Source organism: Microtus ochrogaster, assembly GCF_000317375.1.
Source record: "Microtus ochrogaster isolate Prairie Vole_2 chromosome 14 unlocalized genomic scaffold, MicOch1.0 chr14_random_1, whole genome shotgun sequence".
Lineage (NCBI taxonomy): Eukaryota > Metazoa > Chordata > Mammalia > Rodentia > Cricetidae > Microtus > Microtus ochrogaster.
This window is the reverse complement of record NW_004949096.1, coordinates 19,198,487-19,214,177: the sequence shown is the minus strand read 5'-3', so window position 1 is coordinate 19,214,177 and position 15,691 is coordinate 19,198,487. Positions and strand designations below refer to the sequence as shown.

The following is a 15,691-nucleotide window of genomic DNA, read 5'->3' as shown; positions in this document are numbered from 1 at the left end:
GCTCAGGCAGATCTTTCTGAGTTCGAGGCCAGCCTGGTCTACAGAGCTAGTTCCAGTATAGCCAGGGCTACACAAAGAAACCCTGTCTTGAAAAACCAATAAATGAGTTAATAAGTAGATAATAAATAAATGATAACTTACTTAAAACATTTTATACAGGTTATACTAAGCGATATCTCAATTTAATTTATTCTAAGGAAATCGGAAGGCATTTTGTTCAACATATTTTCTTTGTATAAGTGACATACCAATCAAGTTTAGTATTAGAGTTAATAAATTGAGATGTTTTCCTTAACTATGGCCAGTACTAGTTGCCTCTAAATTTGGTCTAAATTAGCTAGAATGAGTTACCATTCTGACTGAGCATTTGTGAGTTTTATTGTCACCTGCCTGCCACTCCTTCCTCTGAGTGGTTAAAGACATGTACCACCACAGTCAGCTTAACTAACAGAAAACTTATTTTCTGTTAGTTATTAGGATATTTTATAGTTTTATATTTTAAAAGTCACTTCAAGATAGAAAACTACTTTGTGTGTGTCACATGGGGGCAGCGTAAGGGGGTGTTTCAACACAGGGTTTGTTTGTATATCCCTGGCTGTTCTGAAACTTGCTCAGGGTTGTCCTTGAACTCACAGAGGTCTGCCTGTCTCTGCCTCCCCAGTGCTGGTATTTCTGCCCCCTGGCAGAAAAGTACTTTTAAAATTGATACTAATTTGCTAAATATGAGTTGTTACTGGTGGTTCTATTTAACTTACTGTTTAGCTTAAAGATGTTTCCATTGGGCTTTATTTGAAAATTTTTTCTTTAAAATTAACTAATATTTGTTCTGACATGTGGTAGGGCAGTTAAGAACACTTCCTGTTTCTTTGCTGAATATTCCATACAAATAGAACCAAGAATACAAGAATATGTGGTCATTTATACCTGCTTTCCTTTTACTTAGGTTAATTTTGACAGTTTTGACCAGCAATACTATAATGTGTGTCAATATGTCAATTCTTGGTTTCTTTGTTGTTGGTGGTGGTGGTTTTTTGTTTGTTTGTTTGTTTGTTTGGTTTGGTTTTTCGAGACAGGGTTTCTCTGTAGCTTTGCAGCATTTCCTTGGAACTAGCTCTTGTAGACCAGGCTGTCCTCCAGCTCACAGAGATCCACCTGCCTCTGCTTCCTGAGTGCAGGAATTAAAGGCATGTGCCACCACCGCCAGGCTTCATTATTGGTTTTTGTTTTTTGTTTTTGTTCTTTTTTTGGTGGGGTGATTGAGACAGGGCTTCTTTGTGTAACAGTCCAGGCTATCCTGGAACTATGAGGCAGATAGGATTGTCCTGCAACTCACAGAGATTTGCCTGCCTCTGCTTCCTGAGTGCTGGAATAAAGACGTGCACCACCACACTCAGTCATTCTTGCTCTCTAAAATTAATTTATTATATGTGTTTTGCCTTTGTGTATATCTGTATACCAAATGTGTGCATGGTGCCTGTGAAGGTCAAAAGATTGCATTGCATCTCATGGTTCTGGAGTAGTGGATGATTGTGAGCCATTACGTGGATACTGGGAACCAAACCTGGGTCAGCATGTGCTCTTAACTGTTGAGCTAGCTTTCCAGCCCCAACAGTACTTCATTCATATGTGTCAGAATATTATTCTTGCTGTTCACTCTTACAGGTTGTACCAACAATTTTGGAAAAGTTCAAAGAAAAGAAGCCTCAAGTGGTGCAAGCCCTGCAGGAGGCGATTGATGCAATCTTCCTCACTGTAAGTTAATAACATAAAACTCATGGTTTTGTCTTAATAAATATTGCCATGATAGTGATTTGACTATAGTTGAAGAGAGCTCATTGACATTTTCTTCCTAAGACCACACTACAGAACATCAGTGAGGATGTTTTAGCAGTAATGGATAATAAAAATCCAACCATCAAGCAACAGACATCACTTTTTATTGCAAGAAGCTTCCGTCATTGCACTGCTTCTACCTTGCCGAAGAGTTTACTAAAGCCCTTTTGTGCTGCTCTGCTTAAGGTAATTGGGGGGGACAGTTTATGTACTTTTTTCCTACTGGTTGTATATTGACTGTTTGGCTTTATGTAGACTGTGATCTTTTAAGGAGCAGACACTCTGAATCCTAATTTTTGTAACTATTATGTTCTACATTTGAAGGACAACAAGATAGCCAAGAATAAGTGTCAAAGGGTCATTGGGAGTAGGGCATTTTAGACAGAGGGTAAAAAGAAAAAAAAGCATTTATGGTCTGTTCAGAGGTCATGCAAGCATCCTGAATTAAATCCCCAGTTCACTTTTGAAGGTAAAGGGAGAGGACCAACTCCATGAAGTTGTCATCTGACCTCCACATGTGCTATCATCATATACATATGAATATATATATACAAACACAAATAAATTTTGTGTGTGTGTGTAATTTTTTTTTTAAGCATTTGCAGGGGCCGGAGAAATGACTTAGCAGTTAAGAACTACTCTTATAAAGAATCCAGGTTTGGTTTTTGGCACCTACATGGTGGTTCACAACTGTCTATGACTCTAGTTCTAGGTACTCCAACTCCCTCTTCTGACCTCTTTTGGCACCAGACATGTACATGGTACACATACATTCATGCAATCGAAACACTCATACACATCAAAGAAAATTATTTACATTAAAAAAATGACATTTACTTGGCAAATAGATTAACTAGAGATCTCTTCAACCTAGAAAGGATTGTAAAAGATTAACTGTTAATTGGCAAAAGAAAAGCTACACTTAACCTCAGTAAGTTGTAAAGGGAAAATTCTTACCCAGCAACTATTATTTAGAATAAAATTAATAGTGACAAGAGTTCTTTGTATTAAATACCTTTACTTCTGTATAGCACATCAGTGATTCTGCTCCTGAAGTCAGAGATGCTGCATTTGAAGCATTGGGTACTGCCTTGAAGGTGGTTGGTGAGAAAGCAGTAAACCCATTCTTAGCTGATGTTGACAAACTCAAACTTGACAAGGTAGGTTATCTCTTTGCATTGCTACAAACCTTTGCATTGTTTGCAAACCTACACCTCTCTGTTGAACTGTTGGCTGCTGACAGATTCTGGAGGAGGGGCAGACATTGTCTTCAGTTCAGCACACCATGCATTAATGGATAGTTCCATACCCATGGTCATACAGATGGCCCTGGTTAAACTCTGTGGGTTAAAGAATGATACAAAAAGGCATTAATGTTGGAAAGGATTGAATTGTATGGAGGGTGGTGTGACTAATAGGGATGAGAGAATTATGAGTAGATACTTGTTCCGGGAATTGGAATGCACTGTATGTGTATGTATGTATATGAATCATCAAATAATGAGCTTAATAAAAGATAAAAGTTTTCTATAGCAGAAGTTTCTCTGATAGCCCTGACTGTCCTGGAACTCAATCTGTAGACAATGCCGGTCTTTTTTTTTCCCCCCTATTTATTTATTTATTTATTTATTTGTTTGTTTGTTTGTTTGTTTATTATGTATACAATATTCTGTCAGCATGTATGCCTGAAGGCCAGAAGAGGACACTAGACCTCATTACAGAAGGTTGTGAGCTACCATGTGGTTGCTAGAAATTGAACTCAGGACCTTTGGAAGAGCAGGCAATGCTCTTAACTGCTGAGCCATCTTTCCAGCCCTTTAGTGATTTTTTTTTATTTTTTTATTTTATTTTTTTAATTTATTTATTTATTAAAGATTTCTGCCTCCTCCCCGCCTCCCATTTCCCTCCTCCTCCCCCAACCAAGTCCCCCTCACTCATCAGCCCGAAGAGCAATCAGGGTTCCCTGGTCCAAGGACCACCCACCTCCATCCAGGTCTAGTAAGGTGAGCATCCAAACTGCCTAGGCTCCCACAAAGCCAGTACGTGCAGTAGGATCAAAAACCCATTGCCATTGTTCTTGAATTCTCAGTGCCGTTCTTGAAACCAAAGATCCACTTGCTTCTGCCTCCTGAGTGCTAGCAGTAAAGGTGTGTGCCACTATGTCTAACTCTTATTACCAGTTTCTGTAAAAAAAAATAATTTATGTTGCAAATATGTGCAAGCATTTGAAATCAGTTTTGGAGGGTGCTCTCTGAAAATTTTTTGTTACCAATTTTGTCTTTTCTGTATTACTAAACAAGAAAACACTGATAATTAACTCAGAATTACTTTATTCTCTAATGACAGCTCAGAACAAAGTTTTCAGGCAACTTCTGTTTGAAATTTCAATCTAAGCTGCGGTGATACAATATTAGAAAAAAACAGTTTTCAAATTACAACCCAGCTAAAGCTGAGTAACCAATCTTTAGAAGATGTAATATAGAAATGTACTTTCCTAAATACAAATGTTTTTCATCAAAATCATGTCTGTTGTAGGTATTTTTATAATTTTAATTTGTGAAGAAATAAAGCATAAGTCATATGCAGTGCCAAGAATGTCACAGTAGAATCCAAAAAAAAGATACATAATTTTTTTTCTGAATTCTTTATGTATAGTTGTGGTTTAATGACTTCTAAGTAATAATGTAATGACTGTGTTTAAAGTTGTTTAACATAATAACATTTGTATTGCTTTCTCTATCTAGATCAAAGAATGTTCAGAAAAAGTAGAGCTGGTTCATGGTAAAAAAGCTGGTTCTACAGCTGAAAAGAAAGACTCCAAGCCTATACCAGGAAGGGCTGCTGCATCTGGAGCTGCAGGGGACAAAGACACAAAGGATGTTTCAGTACCCAAACAAGGACCTTTAAAAAAAGCACCTACTACTAAGGTTAATAGATTTTTGTGACAAGATCTTACTCTAATCCATGCTGGTCTGAGGCTTACTGCGTAGCCCGGTCATGCCTTGAGATCACAGTACTTGTTGTGCCTTAGTCTCCCGAGTGCTGGGATTAAAGATATGTGCCACCTTATAGTTGGCTTAATGAATAGCTTAAAAATTAGAATTTAGTAAGATGGAGCCTGGGTTTCATATTTGTTCTTCCAATTTGATTTAAGAAATGGATTCCTTGACCACATTGCAAATAGAACAGCTTTTAATAAAGACATAGCATTATGTCCCTTTTTAGTATTATGTCTTTTTTAAAGTACATTTTTCTCTTTTAAAACCTGCCTGGAAGCTGTCAAGGTGACTCAGTGGATAAAGGTGCTTATTTCCAAGCCTGATAACTTGAATTCAGTCTCTGGTATCCACACGGTGGAAGGAGAGAAAAAACTCAAGTACATGAACTAGAGTATGTACACATACACACACACACACACACACACACACACACACACACACACACACACGATAGATAGAGAGATAGATAGATGTAAAATTTTATTCTTTAAAAATCTGACTAGAAATAAAAGTAGTTATGTCTTTTTTTCCTATTGTGGTAAACATTTTAACTATTTTTAAGTTTACAGTTTAGGTTATAGAGATAAATCATTAGGTAAATACCAGGGCTGATCATCTGGTCACTAGGACCTATGTGATGGAAGGAGAGAACTTACTCTGATCTTCATATAGTGTATGTCCATCCACCCCGTTCTGTCTCATGCTACCCTCAACCTCCAGAGTAAATATGTACGGCTGGACAAATGACTCATCAGGTCAAAGGTGTTTGCCACTAACACTGACAGCCTGAGGTCAGTCCTTAGATTCCTTGGTGAAAGGAGAGAATCAAGTCCTGTAAGTTGTTATCTGACTTCCACGTATGTGCTAAGAAGTGTACACACACCCGTACCAGAAATAGTATATATTAAAAATTTAAAAATAGAATCACAGGCATCAGAGATCAGATTGTTAATCTCAAATTAATTTGTAAATATAGTATAATTCTAGTTCATTTGTTGTTGTTCTTTGAGATGGAGTCTTTTTACATAGCCCTGACTGTCTTGGAACTATGTAAACTGACTGACCTAGAGCTTACAGAGATGTGCCTGCCTCTGCCTCTGCTTACCTAGTGCTGGGGTTAAAGGCATGTGTCATCCCGGCCCAGCTTCTAGTTTTTTTAAAGACTTACTTTGTATGTGGATTGGTGACAATCCATGGAGGCCAGAAGTAGTCTTTAGAACCCATGTAGCTGGAGTTTCAGGCAGTTATCCATCTGATGTGGTTCCTTGGAACTGGGCTCCAGTATTCTCTAAGAACAGCAAATGTTTGTATCTACTGAGCCATCTCTCCAACCAGGCCCGAGTTCATCATTTTTATTTTGTTTGTTTTATTAACTCATTTTGTTTTGTTTTTTGTTTTTTGGTTTTGGTTTTGGTTTTGGTTTTTGGAGCCTGTCCTGGAACTAGCTCTGTAGACCAGGCTGGTCTCGAACTCACAGAGATCCGCCTGCCTCTGCCTCCGAGTGCTGGGATTAAAGGCGTACGCCACCACCGCCCGGCTATTAACTCATTTTGAATTAGAGGTTTTTAATATGCAACCTGAAGATCAGCCAGATAGTCCATGGATGATCTTTAGGTTTTTCTGTGTTTGACATTTGGTAAATTCTATAGACAATGAAAATATGTTTATTTTTGAGGTGTTCTCATTTCAATAAAATTTTTAAGATGAGAAAAGGGAGGGGTATGGAGGAGAGGATGTAGGAGAAACTCATTGGTATTTAAGTAAATGAAAAATGTTATTTAAATAAAAAATAAAATAAAAAGGAATAAGAAATGTAAAAACAAAAACTACTTTTATAAAATTTTAAGTGGTTTATGGTTTAAAATTTTTCTTTTAGGCTGGTGGACCACCTAAGAAAGGCAAAACAGCTGCACCAGGTGGTTCAGCAAATACTGGAACAAAGAGTAAGAAAGGATTGGAGACCAAAGAAATAGTGGAGCCAGAGCTCTCGGTGAGTATTGCACAGTAGAAACCATAGGAAGTTAAAGCTGTGGAGGGAATTGCTGAATTCTTTAACATACAGTATATTGCTATCTTTTAGCTGCTGGTAGATACTTTCTTGACTAGAATTTTCTTTATGGAAGAAGACTCAGATGCTATAGTGTACCTGTACTAGTAGTTAATTTTGGCTGGGTAACTTTTATATTTGTGCCATTTGGTTCCTTAAATAGTTTCTCATTATGATGTTGCCATCTTGCAGATTGAAGTATGTGAAGAAAAGGCTTCAGCTGTTCTTCCCCCAACCTGTATTCAGCTTCTAGACAGTAGCAACTGGAAGGAAAGGCTAGCCTGCATGGAAGAATTCCAAAAGGTACATGTACAAGGATGAAATAGTGTGTAAAATTTAGATTATGTAGAAGCAATGAAAGTGCCAAATTAGTTAATTGCTGTGTTTTATAAATAGTAAATGTTTGATAGTATGAACTTAAGATGAGATTGGACTTTTTGTTGTTTTGTAACTGGTTAGTGATTATCTTTTTTTTTAGATTGATTGATTGATTGATTTGATTTATTATGTATGCTCTGACTGCGTGTATGCCTGTAGGCGAGAAGAGGGCTCCAGATCCCATTACAGATTGCTGTGAGCCACCATGTGATTGCTGGGAACTGAACTCAGGTTCACTGGAAGAACAAGTAGTGCTATTAACCTCTGAGCCATCTCTCCATAACCCTATGGGTTAGCTTTCAACACCCTTTTAAATTCTGACTTCTCTAAGCTTGAAACTTATTACTTTTTAAATAAAATTAGGTTCTTATTGTGTATCATAAGGCTTAGATGAACTTTTAAGCTATTTGTTATTAAATGTAATAAGCAAACAGAGCTTGCCACTTAACTAAGTCTTTGTCTATTTCTATACTTCATCCTTTGTCATCACAATTTGTTAATGGAAAACACATTATATATTGGTATGAAGACCCGTCCAAACTTTTATAATTGTATTAAGATTCTTCAGAGGAACAGAACTGATAGGATATATGTCGATGCACACACACACATACAAACACATGGGATTTATTAGAGTAGCTTACCATCTGTGATCCAGATAGTCTAACAATGACTGTCTACTAACAGAAAGTCCGGGAGTCTAGTAGTTTTTCAATCCACAAAGCTGGGTGTCTTAGCTGGTCTTGATTATATGCTGGAGTCTCGTAGAAGTAGCCGCTAATTCTAGTGAATGAATGAATGGATGTGGCAATGATAATGAAGGAAGCAAGCTGAGGACAAAAGCTTCCGTTTCCTATGTCCTTTCTGTAGGGTGCTGGCGGAATTTGGGACCCAGATTAAGGGTAGGTCTTTCCATCTCAAAAGATCTGGACTAACAGGAGTCTTCCCAGTTTAAATGATTTAATTAAGAAAAATCCTTCACACTACATGGTGAGATGCGGTCTCAAAAAAACTAACAAAAAAAATTTTAAGCCAGATGTAAACTTTTAATCCCAGTAGTCAGGGGGCAGAGACAGGTGGCTCTCTTTGAGTTTGAGGTCACCCTGGTCTACATGATACGTTTCTTCCAGGGCTATGTAGAGAGCCCTGTTTCAAAAAGAAAAAAAGAAAAGAAAAAAGAAATCCCTTAAAAATGTGCACAGCTGCTTGGGTTTTAGTTAATTCCAGATATTGTCAAATTGACAACTGAGAATAGCCATCACAGGGATGATACATGATGATAACTCATTTTAGCATATCCTGTCATGATTCTGTGGGAGAGATGTAGAGAAAGGGATGTGAAGTTTGAGACAGGAGCCTTTACCCTGTATCTTCCACCTCTGTACTGCAGACCTGAACTTGTGCATCTTAAAATGTCATATTCACCCTGCTGCACTGTTAATAGCACACACTGGGCAAATGAAAAAGTGTGAATTCCTAAAATGTGAATTTTAGGAAAATGATTGGTAGTACAAGAGCCATTCTCCAAGTACCTAGCTTGGGAGCTGAAACACAGTGGAAGCTAACTGAGCTCCCTCTGTAACTCTCCCAGCTTGAGTTTAGTTCCCTTTTCATGAATAGCCATGTCCGTGACTCTAGGATCTACCCTTTACTTGGGACTTTAACCCTCTGACTTTGTTATTTTATTTATAGGCTGTTGAACTAATGGAGCGAACTGAAATGCCATGCCAGGCATTAGTGAGGATGCTAGCCAAGAAACCTGGATGGAAAGAAACTAATTTTCAGGTATTTTTAAGTTGTACATTACTGTCTTTTACTTATATAGTTTCTATCATAGCATTGTATGAGACAATCTGTGTAATTAGGAGGTTAAGAGTATTATTACTCTAGAAAAAAATGAGTGTAAGGAGATGTTTAGAAAACTAAAACAGCGGGCAGTGGTGGCACACGCCCTTCATCCAGCACTCAGAAGGCAGTGGCAGGCAGATCGCTGTGAGTTGGAGGCCAACCTGGTCTACATAGTGAGTTCTAGGACAGTGGCATGTGCTTTTTCCCCTGTATTCATTGTCAATTAGCTAGTATAATAACAAGGGATAAAAATTATTGTAGTTGTTTAAAATTTTGATTATTGTTCGGTTGTCTTACAGATATTAATCTTCCAGTTGCTATGTGAGTAAATAGCTGAATGTCATTGTCCCCCTCATAATGTTCTGATATTTATCCTTGCTCAGGTGATGCAGATGAAGCTTCACATAGTTGCCTTGGTTGCCCAAAAGGGGAATTTTTCTAAAACTTCTGCTCAGATTGTATTAGATGGGCTCGTAGACAAGATTGGAGATGTGAAATGTGGGAACAATGCAAAAGAAGCTTTGACGGCAATAGCTGAAGCATGCATGCTGCCATGGACAGCTGAGCAGGTTAGTTACACAGAGCTCTCTTTCCCTACATTGTCCCAGATTTTCCCAAATTTTAATGCCTACCAATCACTGGTAATTCTTAGTTAAAGTTGTTTTATGCTGTGGGGTTCTTTTGGTGTTGTCTTTGAGATGGATCTTATTGTGTAACCCTGGTTGTCCTGCAACTTACTATAAAAGATGACATTCGTTTTCTCATAAAACATTATAGTTCAAGCTGGGCGGTGGTGGCGCACACCTTTAATCCCAGCACTTGGGAGGCAGAGGCAGGCGGATCCCTGGGAGTTGGAGGCCAGCCTGGTCTACAGAGCGAGTTCCAGGATAGGCTCCAAAGCTACAGAGAAACCCTGTGTTGGAAAAAAAAATAGTAATTCAAAATGATCAGTAAATGAAAATTTTTATACAGGAATACTTTTAAAATTCTGTCACCTCTGGGGCCGAAGAGGTGGCTCAGTGGTTAAGAAGACTACCTGCTCTTCCTGGGTGCAATACCCAGCACCTACATGTCAGCTCATAACCGAAACTCCAGTTCCGGTGGATTGTATGCCATCACATAGACATACATGCAGACAAAACAACAATGTAAAACATAAGATAAAAATATAAAAATGAAATTATTAAAAAGTCACCTTGGTTTTTAGGGTAAATTACATCTTCTGTTCATAGCTTCATATAGTTAACACCTGATAAAAATTTGATACATATTTACATTAGAGCCATGGTTCATTTCTGTAGAAATATGAGACACAATGGAGGTCTAATCATGTTTTCCATTGTTTCAGGTGATGTCAATGGCCTTCTTACAAAAGAATCCTAAAAATCAGTCAGAAACTCTAAATTGGCTATCAAATGCAATAAAAGAATTTGGTTTTTCTGGGTAAGTCAGGAAAAAAAGTGGAATATAATTAAATATTTTGCCAAGTCTCCAGTGTTAATTTTTTTTCACTGTGCTTATTTCTGAAGAACTGGAATTGGTTGTCTAATTTACATAAAAGCAAAGCACATTTGTTCTGTGTTGACTTGTATTCTACATTTTAATATCTACTAAAAGAAAAGTATATATAGATTAATATATATAAATTATTCAGGATTGTGTATGTCTCTCTGTCTTGGGAGGTACAGGTGGCATATGCCATGAGGTAAGTACGTATGACAGTCTGAAGATACCGTTTAAGAATTAGTCTTTCCTTCAACTATGTGAGCTATGGGAACTCAAGTTCAAATCCTTAGGCTTGGTAGCAGAGGCCTATTAAGCCCTTTACTTAATAGACATTCTAGAGATTGTATCCAGGGCCTTGATCATGATAGGCCAATGCTCTATCATAGTGCCACATGCCAGTCCCTAAGTTATTTTTTCCTTAAGTGTTAATAGCTGTCACAGAGAAAACTGTCATAGTTTCAATTATGTAGTTAGATACATTTCAAAATACACAGATTTAGTGCCTAAAAGGGCTCTTTTTTGGATAAAATCCTACAATAAAAATTTTTATTTTTTTTTTTATTTTTTGATTTTTCGAGACAGGGTTTCTCCGTAGCTTTTTTGTTCCTGTCCTGGAACTAGCTCTTGTAGTTCAGGCCGGCCTCGAACTCACAGAGATCCGCCTGCCTCTGCCTCCCTGGGATTAAAGTGCTGGGATTAAAGGTGTACCACCACCGCCCGGCTTAATAAAAATTTTTAATTGTTTAAACACCCTGCTATTTTTAAATGAACATAGTTGTTGATTATTTTGTAATTATATTTAGGCCTACTAATTATACTTCCTGTGTGGGGAGTTGGTGTGCATGCACATTCATGTGTGCATGCCACAGGACATGCATAAGGTCAAACAATAACTTATAAAAATTGGTTCTTTTACCACGTGGCTGTTGGGTATTAAATTCATGTCACCAACCTTGATGGCAAACACCTGTCCCCTCCAAGCCACTCACTGGGCCTACAGCTATTCATTCTGTTGCCTTGGGTAGTCTCAGATTCCTGGAAACATTTAAGCCCTCCTGCCACAGCTTTCTCTGCTGGAACTGTCAGTGTATGCTAGTTCTATGCAGGACTTTCTAGAGGAATTTTCATACACCTGTATTTTTTTTCTCTGCTCTGTAGATGAAGAAAATAAAGCATAGAAAGCTTAACATCATAGCTAGGAAATTGCCAATGCCAAGACATTCTGAATTAAAGGAAAGGATATAGATGCTATATTGTTTATTGCATTACTTTCTCTGTGCCTTCTTGTTCTGGGGTGTTTGTTTGTTTGCTGTAACTTCCACTTAGTAGCTTACAAAATGCTGAAATAAGGGTCAGGGATGGTGGCATACATCTTTAATAACCAGCAACACAAAAGACAGAAGCAGAGGTAAGCAGAGTTGCTGTGAGTTCAAGTCCAGCCAAGGCTACATAGTGAGACGTTGTCTCAAAACTGAAAGTAATGACTAGTATATGTTTTTCAGAGTATAGCTAAAGTAAAATATGATTAAAAAGTAGTAGGAAATAAGACTGGAGAAGGAAAGAGAGCAAGACGTCTAGGGCCTCAACATTTTGAATAAATTGGGAAAACATAGAAGCATTTTTTTTAAGTTTTTTTTTAAGTTTTTATTTATTAATTATGTATACAGCGTTCTGTCTGCACACCAGAAGAGAGCACCAGATCTCATTACAGATGGTTGTGAGCCACCATGTGGTTGCTGGGAATTGAACTCAGGACCTCTAGAAGAACAGTCAGTGCTCTTAACCTCTGAGCCATCTCTCCAGCCCACATAGAAGCATTTTCAAGCAGGGCTAGAATGTAGTTTTGTGGTAGAGTCTAGCATGTATGAGGTTCTGGGTTTACTCCCTAGAACTGCAAACGTTTGTATATAGAAAGCTTTGACAGAAGACTGAAGTCAAAAGGCAGATAGTAAAACACAGGGAGACTACTTAATATGTTATTCAGATAATGCTGTAAGAAACATTGGTGACGCATGCCTTTAATTCCAGCACTTCGGTGGCAAAGGCAAGCATCTCTGTGAAGGAAGCCAGCCTGATCTCTGAGTTCCAGGACAGCCAAGCCTACACAGAGAAACTCGGGGGGCAGAAGGAGGGGGGAGAAAGAAATAGTTGTTTGCATATAGATTATGGAAGTGAAAGTGCTGTACTTAAGGATATATTTTGAAAATAGATCTGTATAGATATTAAATCAGGATGATTCTGGAGTTAATGATGGCCTGAAGAGCTGGGAGAATAAATGTGGGTCTGAAATGAGTTACAGAAGCCTGGAAGGCATAAGTTTGGGAGTTGGTGTATATGTAGGATGTCTACTAGACATAGAAATTGAAATGTGACTAAGGCAGATATATATGTCTATGAATCTGTAGTTCTGGAGAGAGTTTTGTACTAGATGTAGGATACCAGTATAAGATAGTTTAGCAGGTAAGTCCTGGTGGCTTGAGTTCAGTCCTTCGAACCCACATAAAAGTAGAAGGAAAAATTCTGCAAAATGGTCCTCTGTCCTGGAAAGATGACTCAGCAGTTAAAGAGCATTCTTCCAGAGGACCTGAATCACTAGCACCCCATGTTGTGTGGCTCATAACTGCCTGTAACTCCAGTTCCAGAAGATCTAACCAAGTTCTCATCTGACTTCTCCAACTGGCCTGTGTCACCAATACATGCATGCACACTAATGATAAATCTTTAAAAACTTTAAGTGTGGATTTTGGAATCTTAATTAAACATAGTGGGATTAATCAGTGTATAGATAGTAGTTAAATCTCACTTTAAATTTAGGAAAGAGGATATCTGAGGACTCTTCTGGTGGGACTCAAACCTTAAATCTGGTTTTGTAAGTTCTTGAATATTTTGAAGATCTCATTTGTTGTAAGTTCTAAATGCTTTGTTTTATTCTAGATTGAATGTCAAAGCATTCATTAGCAATGTTAAGACTGCTCTTGCTGCAACAAACCCAGTGAGTACACCCCAGCATGTGTGGGAGCATTTTAGCCACTTCTGTGCTGCTGCTTGGCTCTGCAAAGTCTCACTGTTTTCTCTGGCAGGCTGTGAGGACTTTCGCCATCACCTTGCTTGGCGTGATGTATCTCTATGTTGGTCCTTCTTTGAGAATGTTCTTTGAGGATGAGAAGCCTGCCCTCCTATCCCAGATAGATGCAGAGTTTGAAAAGGTAAAGATTCTAAAAATGGTACAATCTATGGTTGGTCTTGAGATTGTCACATTAGTTAAGAATAAATTGTTAACTAAGGTTAGTGGCATACATACACTTGATTCCAGCACTCTTGAGTTTTGTTATTGTAGGCTACAGTAACATTCAAGTCAGCTTGGGCTGTATAGTAAGACTCTGTCTAAATGACAAACAACAAAAACAGAACCTAAGCTCCAGGACAGCCAGAGCTGCACGCAGAGAAACCCTGTCTGAGGCCGGGAGACAGAGCCTAAAGAGATGTAACTACTAGTTATGAGCTCTTCCAGAAGACCCAAGTTCTTTTCTTAGCACCACTCATGTTGAATGGCTAACAACTACCTGTAACTCTAGCTCAAGGATATCCAGAGTCTTCTGCACCCTGCAAGTACCTGCACTCGAAATACGATTAAAAATAAATCTTTTACCGGGCGATGGTGGCACACGCCTTTAATCCCAGCACTTGGGAGGCAGAGGCAGGCGGATCTCTGTGAGTTCGAGACCAGCCTGGTCTACAAAAGCTAGTTCCAGGACAGGCTCCAAAACCACAGAGAAACCCTGTCTCGAAAAACAAAAAACAAAACAAAACAAAAAAAAGAATGAAAACTTTTTAAATTTTATTTATTATATGTGTATGAGTGCTCTATTTGCATGTATACCTTTCTTCTAGACCAGGCTATCAGATCCCATTGTAGATGGCTGTGAGCCACCATGTAGTTGCTTCTAGGAAGCGAACTCAGGACCTCTGAAGATCAACCAGTGTTCTTAACTGCTGAACCATCTAACTCCAGAAAATGAGAACATTGTACATAGGCACCTTCTTTAGTCTATTTGCTGTCATTCTTCAAGTTCATTAGTTTTATTCATTTGTTTGTAGATGCAGGGACAAAGACCTCCCACTCCAACCAGAGGAATTTCTAAGCACAGCACAAGTGGTACAGATGAAGGAGAAGATGGAGACGAACCAGATGATGGGGGCAATGATGTTGTTGATCTCTTGCCAAGGGTAGAGATCAGGTAAGTTTTACCCTAAGAAATGGTTTATTTTATACTGTTTCAGAGTTTGGGTTTAGGTGTTTGTTTGTTTGTTCTTTTATCTTTTTGTTTTGTTTTGTTTGTTTTCAAGACAGGGTCTTGCTATCTACCTCTGTGCCTAGAACTCAACTGTAAATTCAGTTTAGGTAGACCCGGCTGGCCTTGAACCAAAAGAGATCTTCCTACCTTTGGAGGGCTGGGTCTAAAAGCTTGTACGCATAAGCCACCAAGCCCAGCTGTTTGTTTGATTTTTTACTTTATTTTGGTTTTTTGTTTTCTTTTGTTTTTGAGCCAGGCTTTTACTATCTCAAATAATAGATGCTGGCCTTGACCCTACTGTCTTCCTGCCTTAGCTTCCAAATTGCTAAGACTGTAATTGAGCACTAGTATATCCAGATTCATTATACTAACATATTAACCTTTTTTAAAATTCAGTAAAGGGAATTTTGGTGATATTATCTTTTAGGAGTCTATAATTAAAAATATGCCTTGCATTTTACAGTGACAAGGTTACTTCAGAATTGGTATCTAAAATTGGTGATAAGAATTGGAAGATCAGGAAAGAAGGCCTAGATGAAGTGGCAGGTATTATCAATGAAGCAAAATTTATCCAGCCAAATATAGGTGAACTTCCAACTGCCTTGAAGGGTCGACTCAATGATTCAAATAAAATCTTGGTATGTTGGCCATGTGCCTTTTCTCTTTCTTCCCCTTCCCTGCTGCCAGAGAAGCTTCATTTTCATTGTAACTTTCACTAGTGAAAATGGTGATTATGTTATTTGTTTTGAGGTACAGAAAAGATTCCTTGTATTTCTTTTTTTTTT

The 15,691-nt window shown here is 38.2% G+C and overlaps 1 protein-coding gene across 3 annotated transcripts in view; it reads left to right on the top strand.

The window, feature by feature from the left end:
* The window catches only part of Ckap5 (cytoskeleton associated protein 5), a 97,114-nt gene that overhangs the window by 46,983 nt on the left and 34,440 nt on the right, over nucleotides 1–15,691 (top strand). For all 3 annotated transcript variants that reach the window (XM_026787679.1, XM_005364158.2, XM_026787680.1), the window contains exons 10-22: nucleotides 1,663–1,752; nucleotides 1,855–2,019; nucleotides 2,865–2,993; nucleotides 4,578–4,760; nucleotides 6,709–6,822; nucleotides 7,072–7,182; nucleotides 8,950–9,042; nucleotides 9,489–9,674; nucleotides 10,454–10,548; nucleotides 13,546–13,603; nucleotides 13,692–13,817; nucleotides 14,710–14,849; nucleotides 15,370–15,544. In XM_026787679.1, coding sequence (XP_026643480.1) covers nucleotides 1,663–1,752; nucleotides 1,855–2,019; nucleotides 2,865–2,993; nucleotides 4,578–4,760; nucleotides 6,709–6,822; nucleotides 7,072–7,182; nucleotides 8,950–9,042; nucleotides 9,489–9,674; nucleotides 10,454–10,548; nucleotides 13,546–13,603; nucleotides 13,692–13,817; nucleotides 14,710–14,849; nucleotides 15,370–15,544 — 1,665 coding nt within the window. The remainder of the gene's footprint in view (nucleotides 1–1,662; nucleotides 1,753–1,854; nucleotides 2,020–2,864; nucleotides 2,994–4,577; nucleotides 4,761–6,708; nucleotides 6,823–7,071; nucleotides 7,183–8,949; nucleotides 9,043–9,488; nucleotides 9,675–10,453; nucleotides 10,549–13,545; nucleotides 13,604–13,691; nucleotides 13,818–14,709; nucleotides 14,850–15,369; nucleotides 15,545–15,691) is intronic.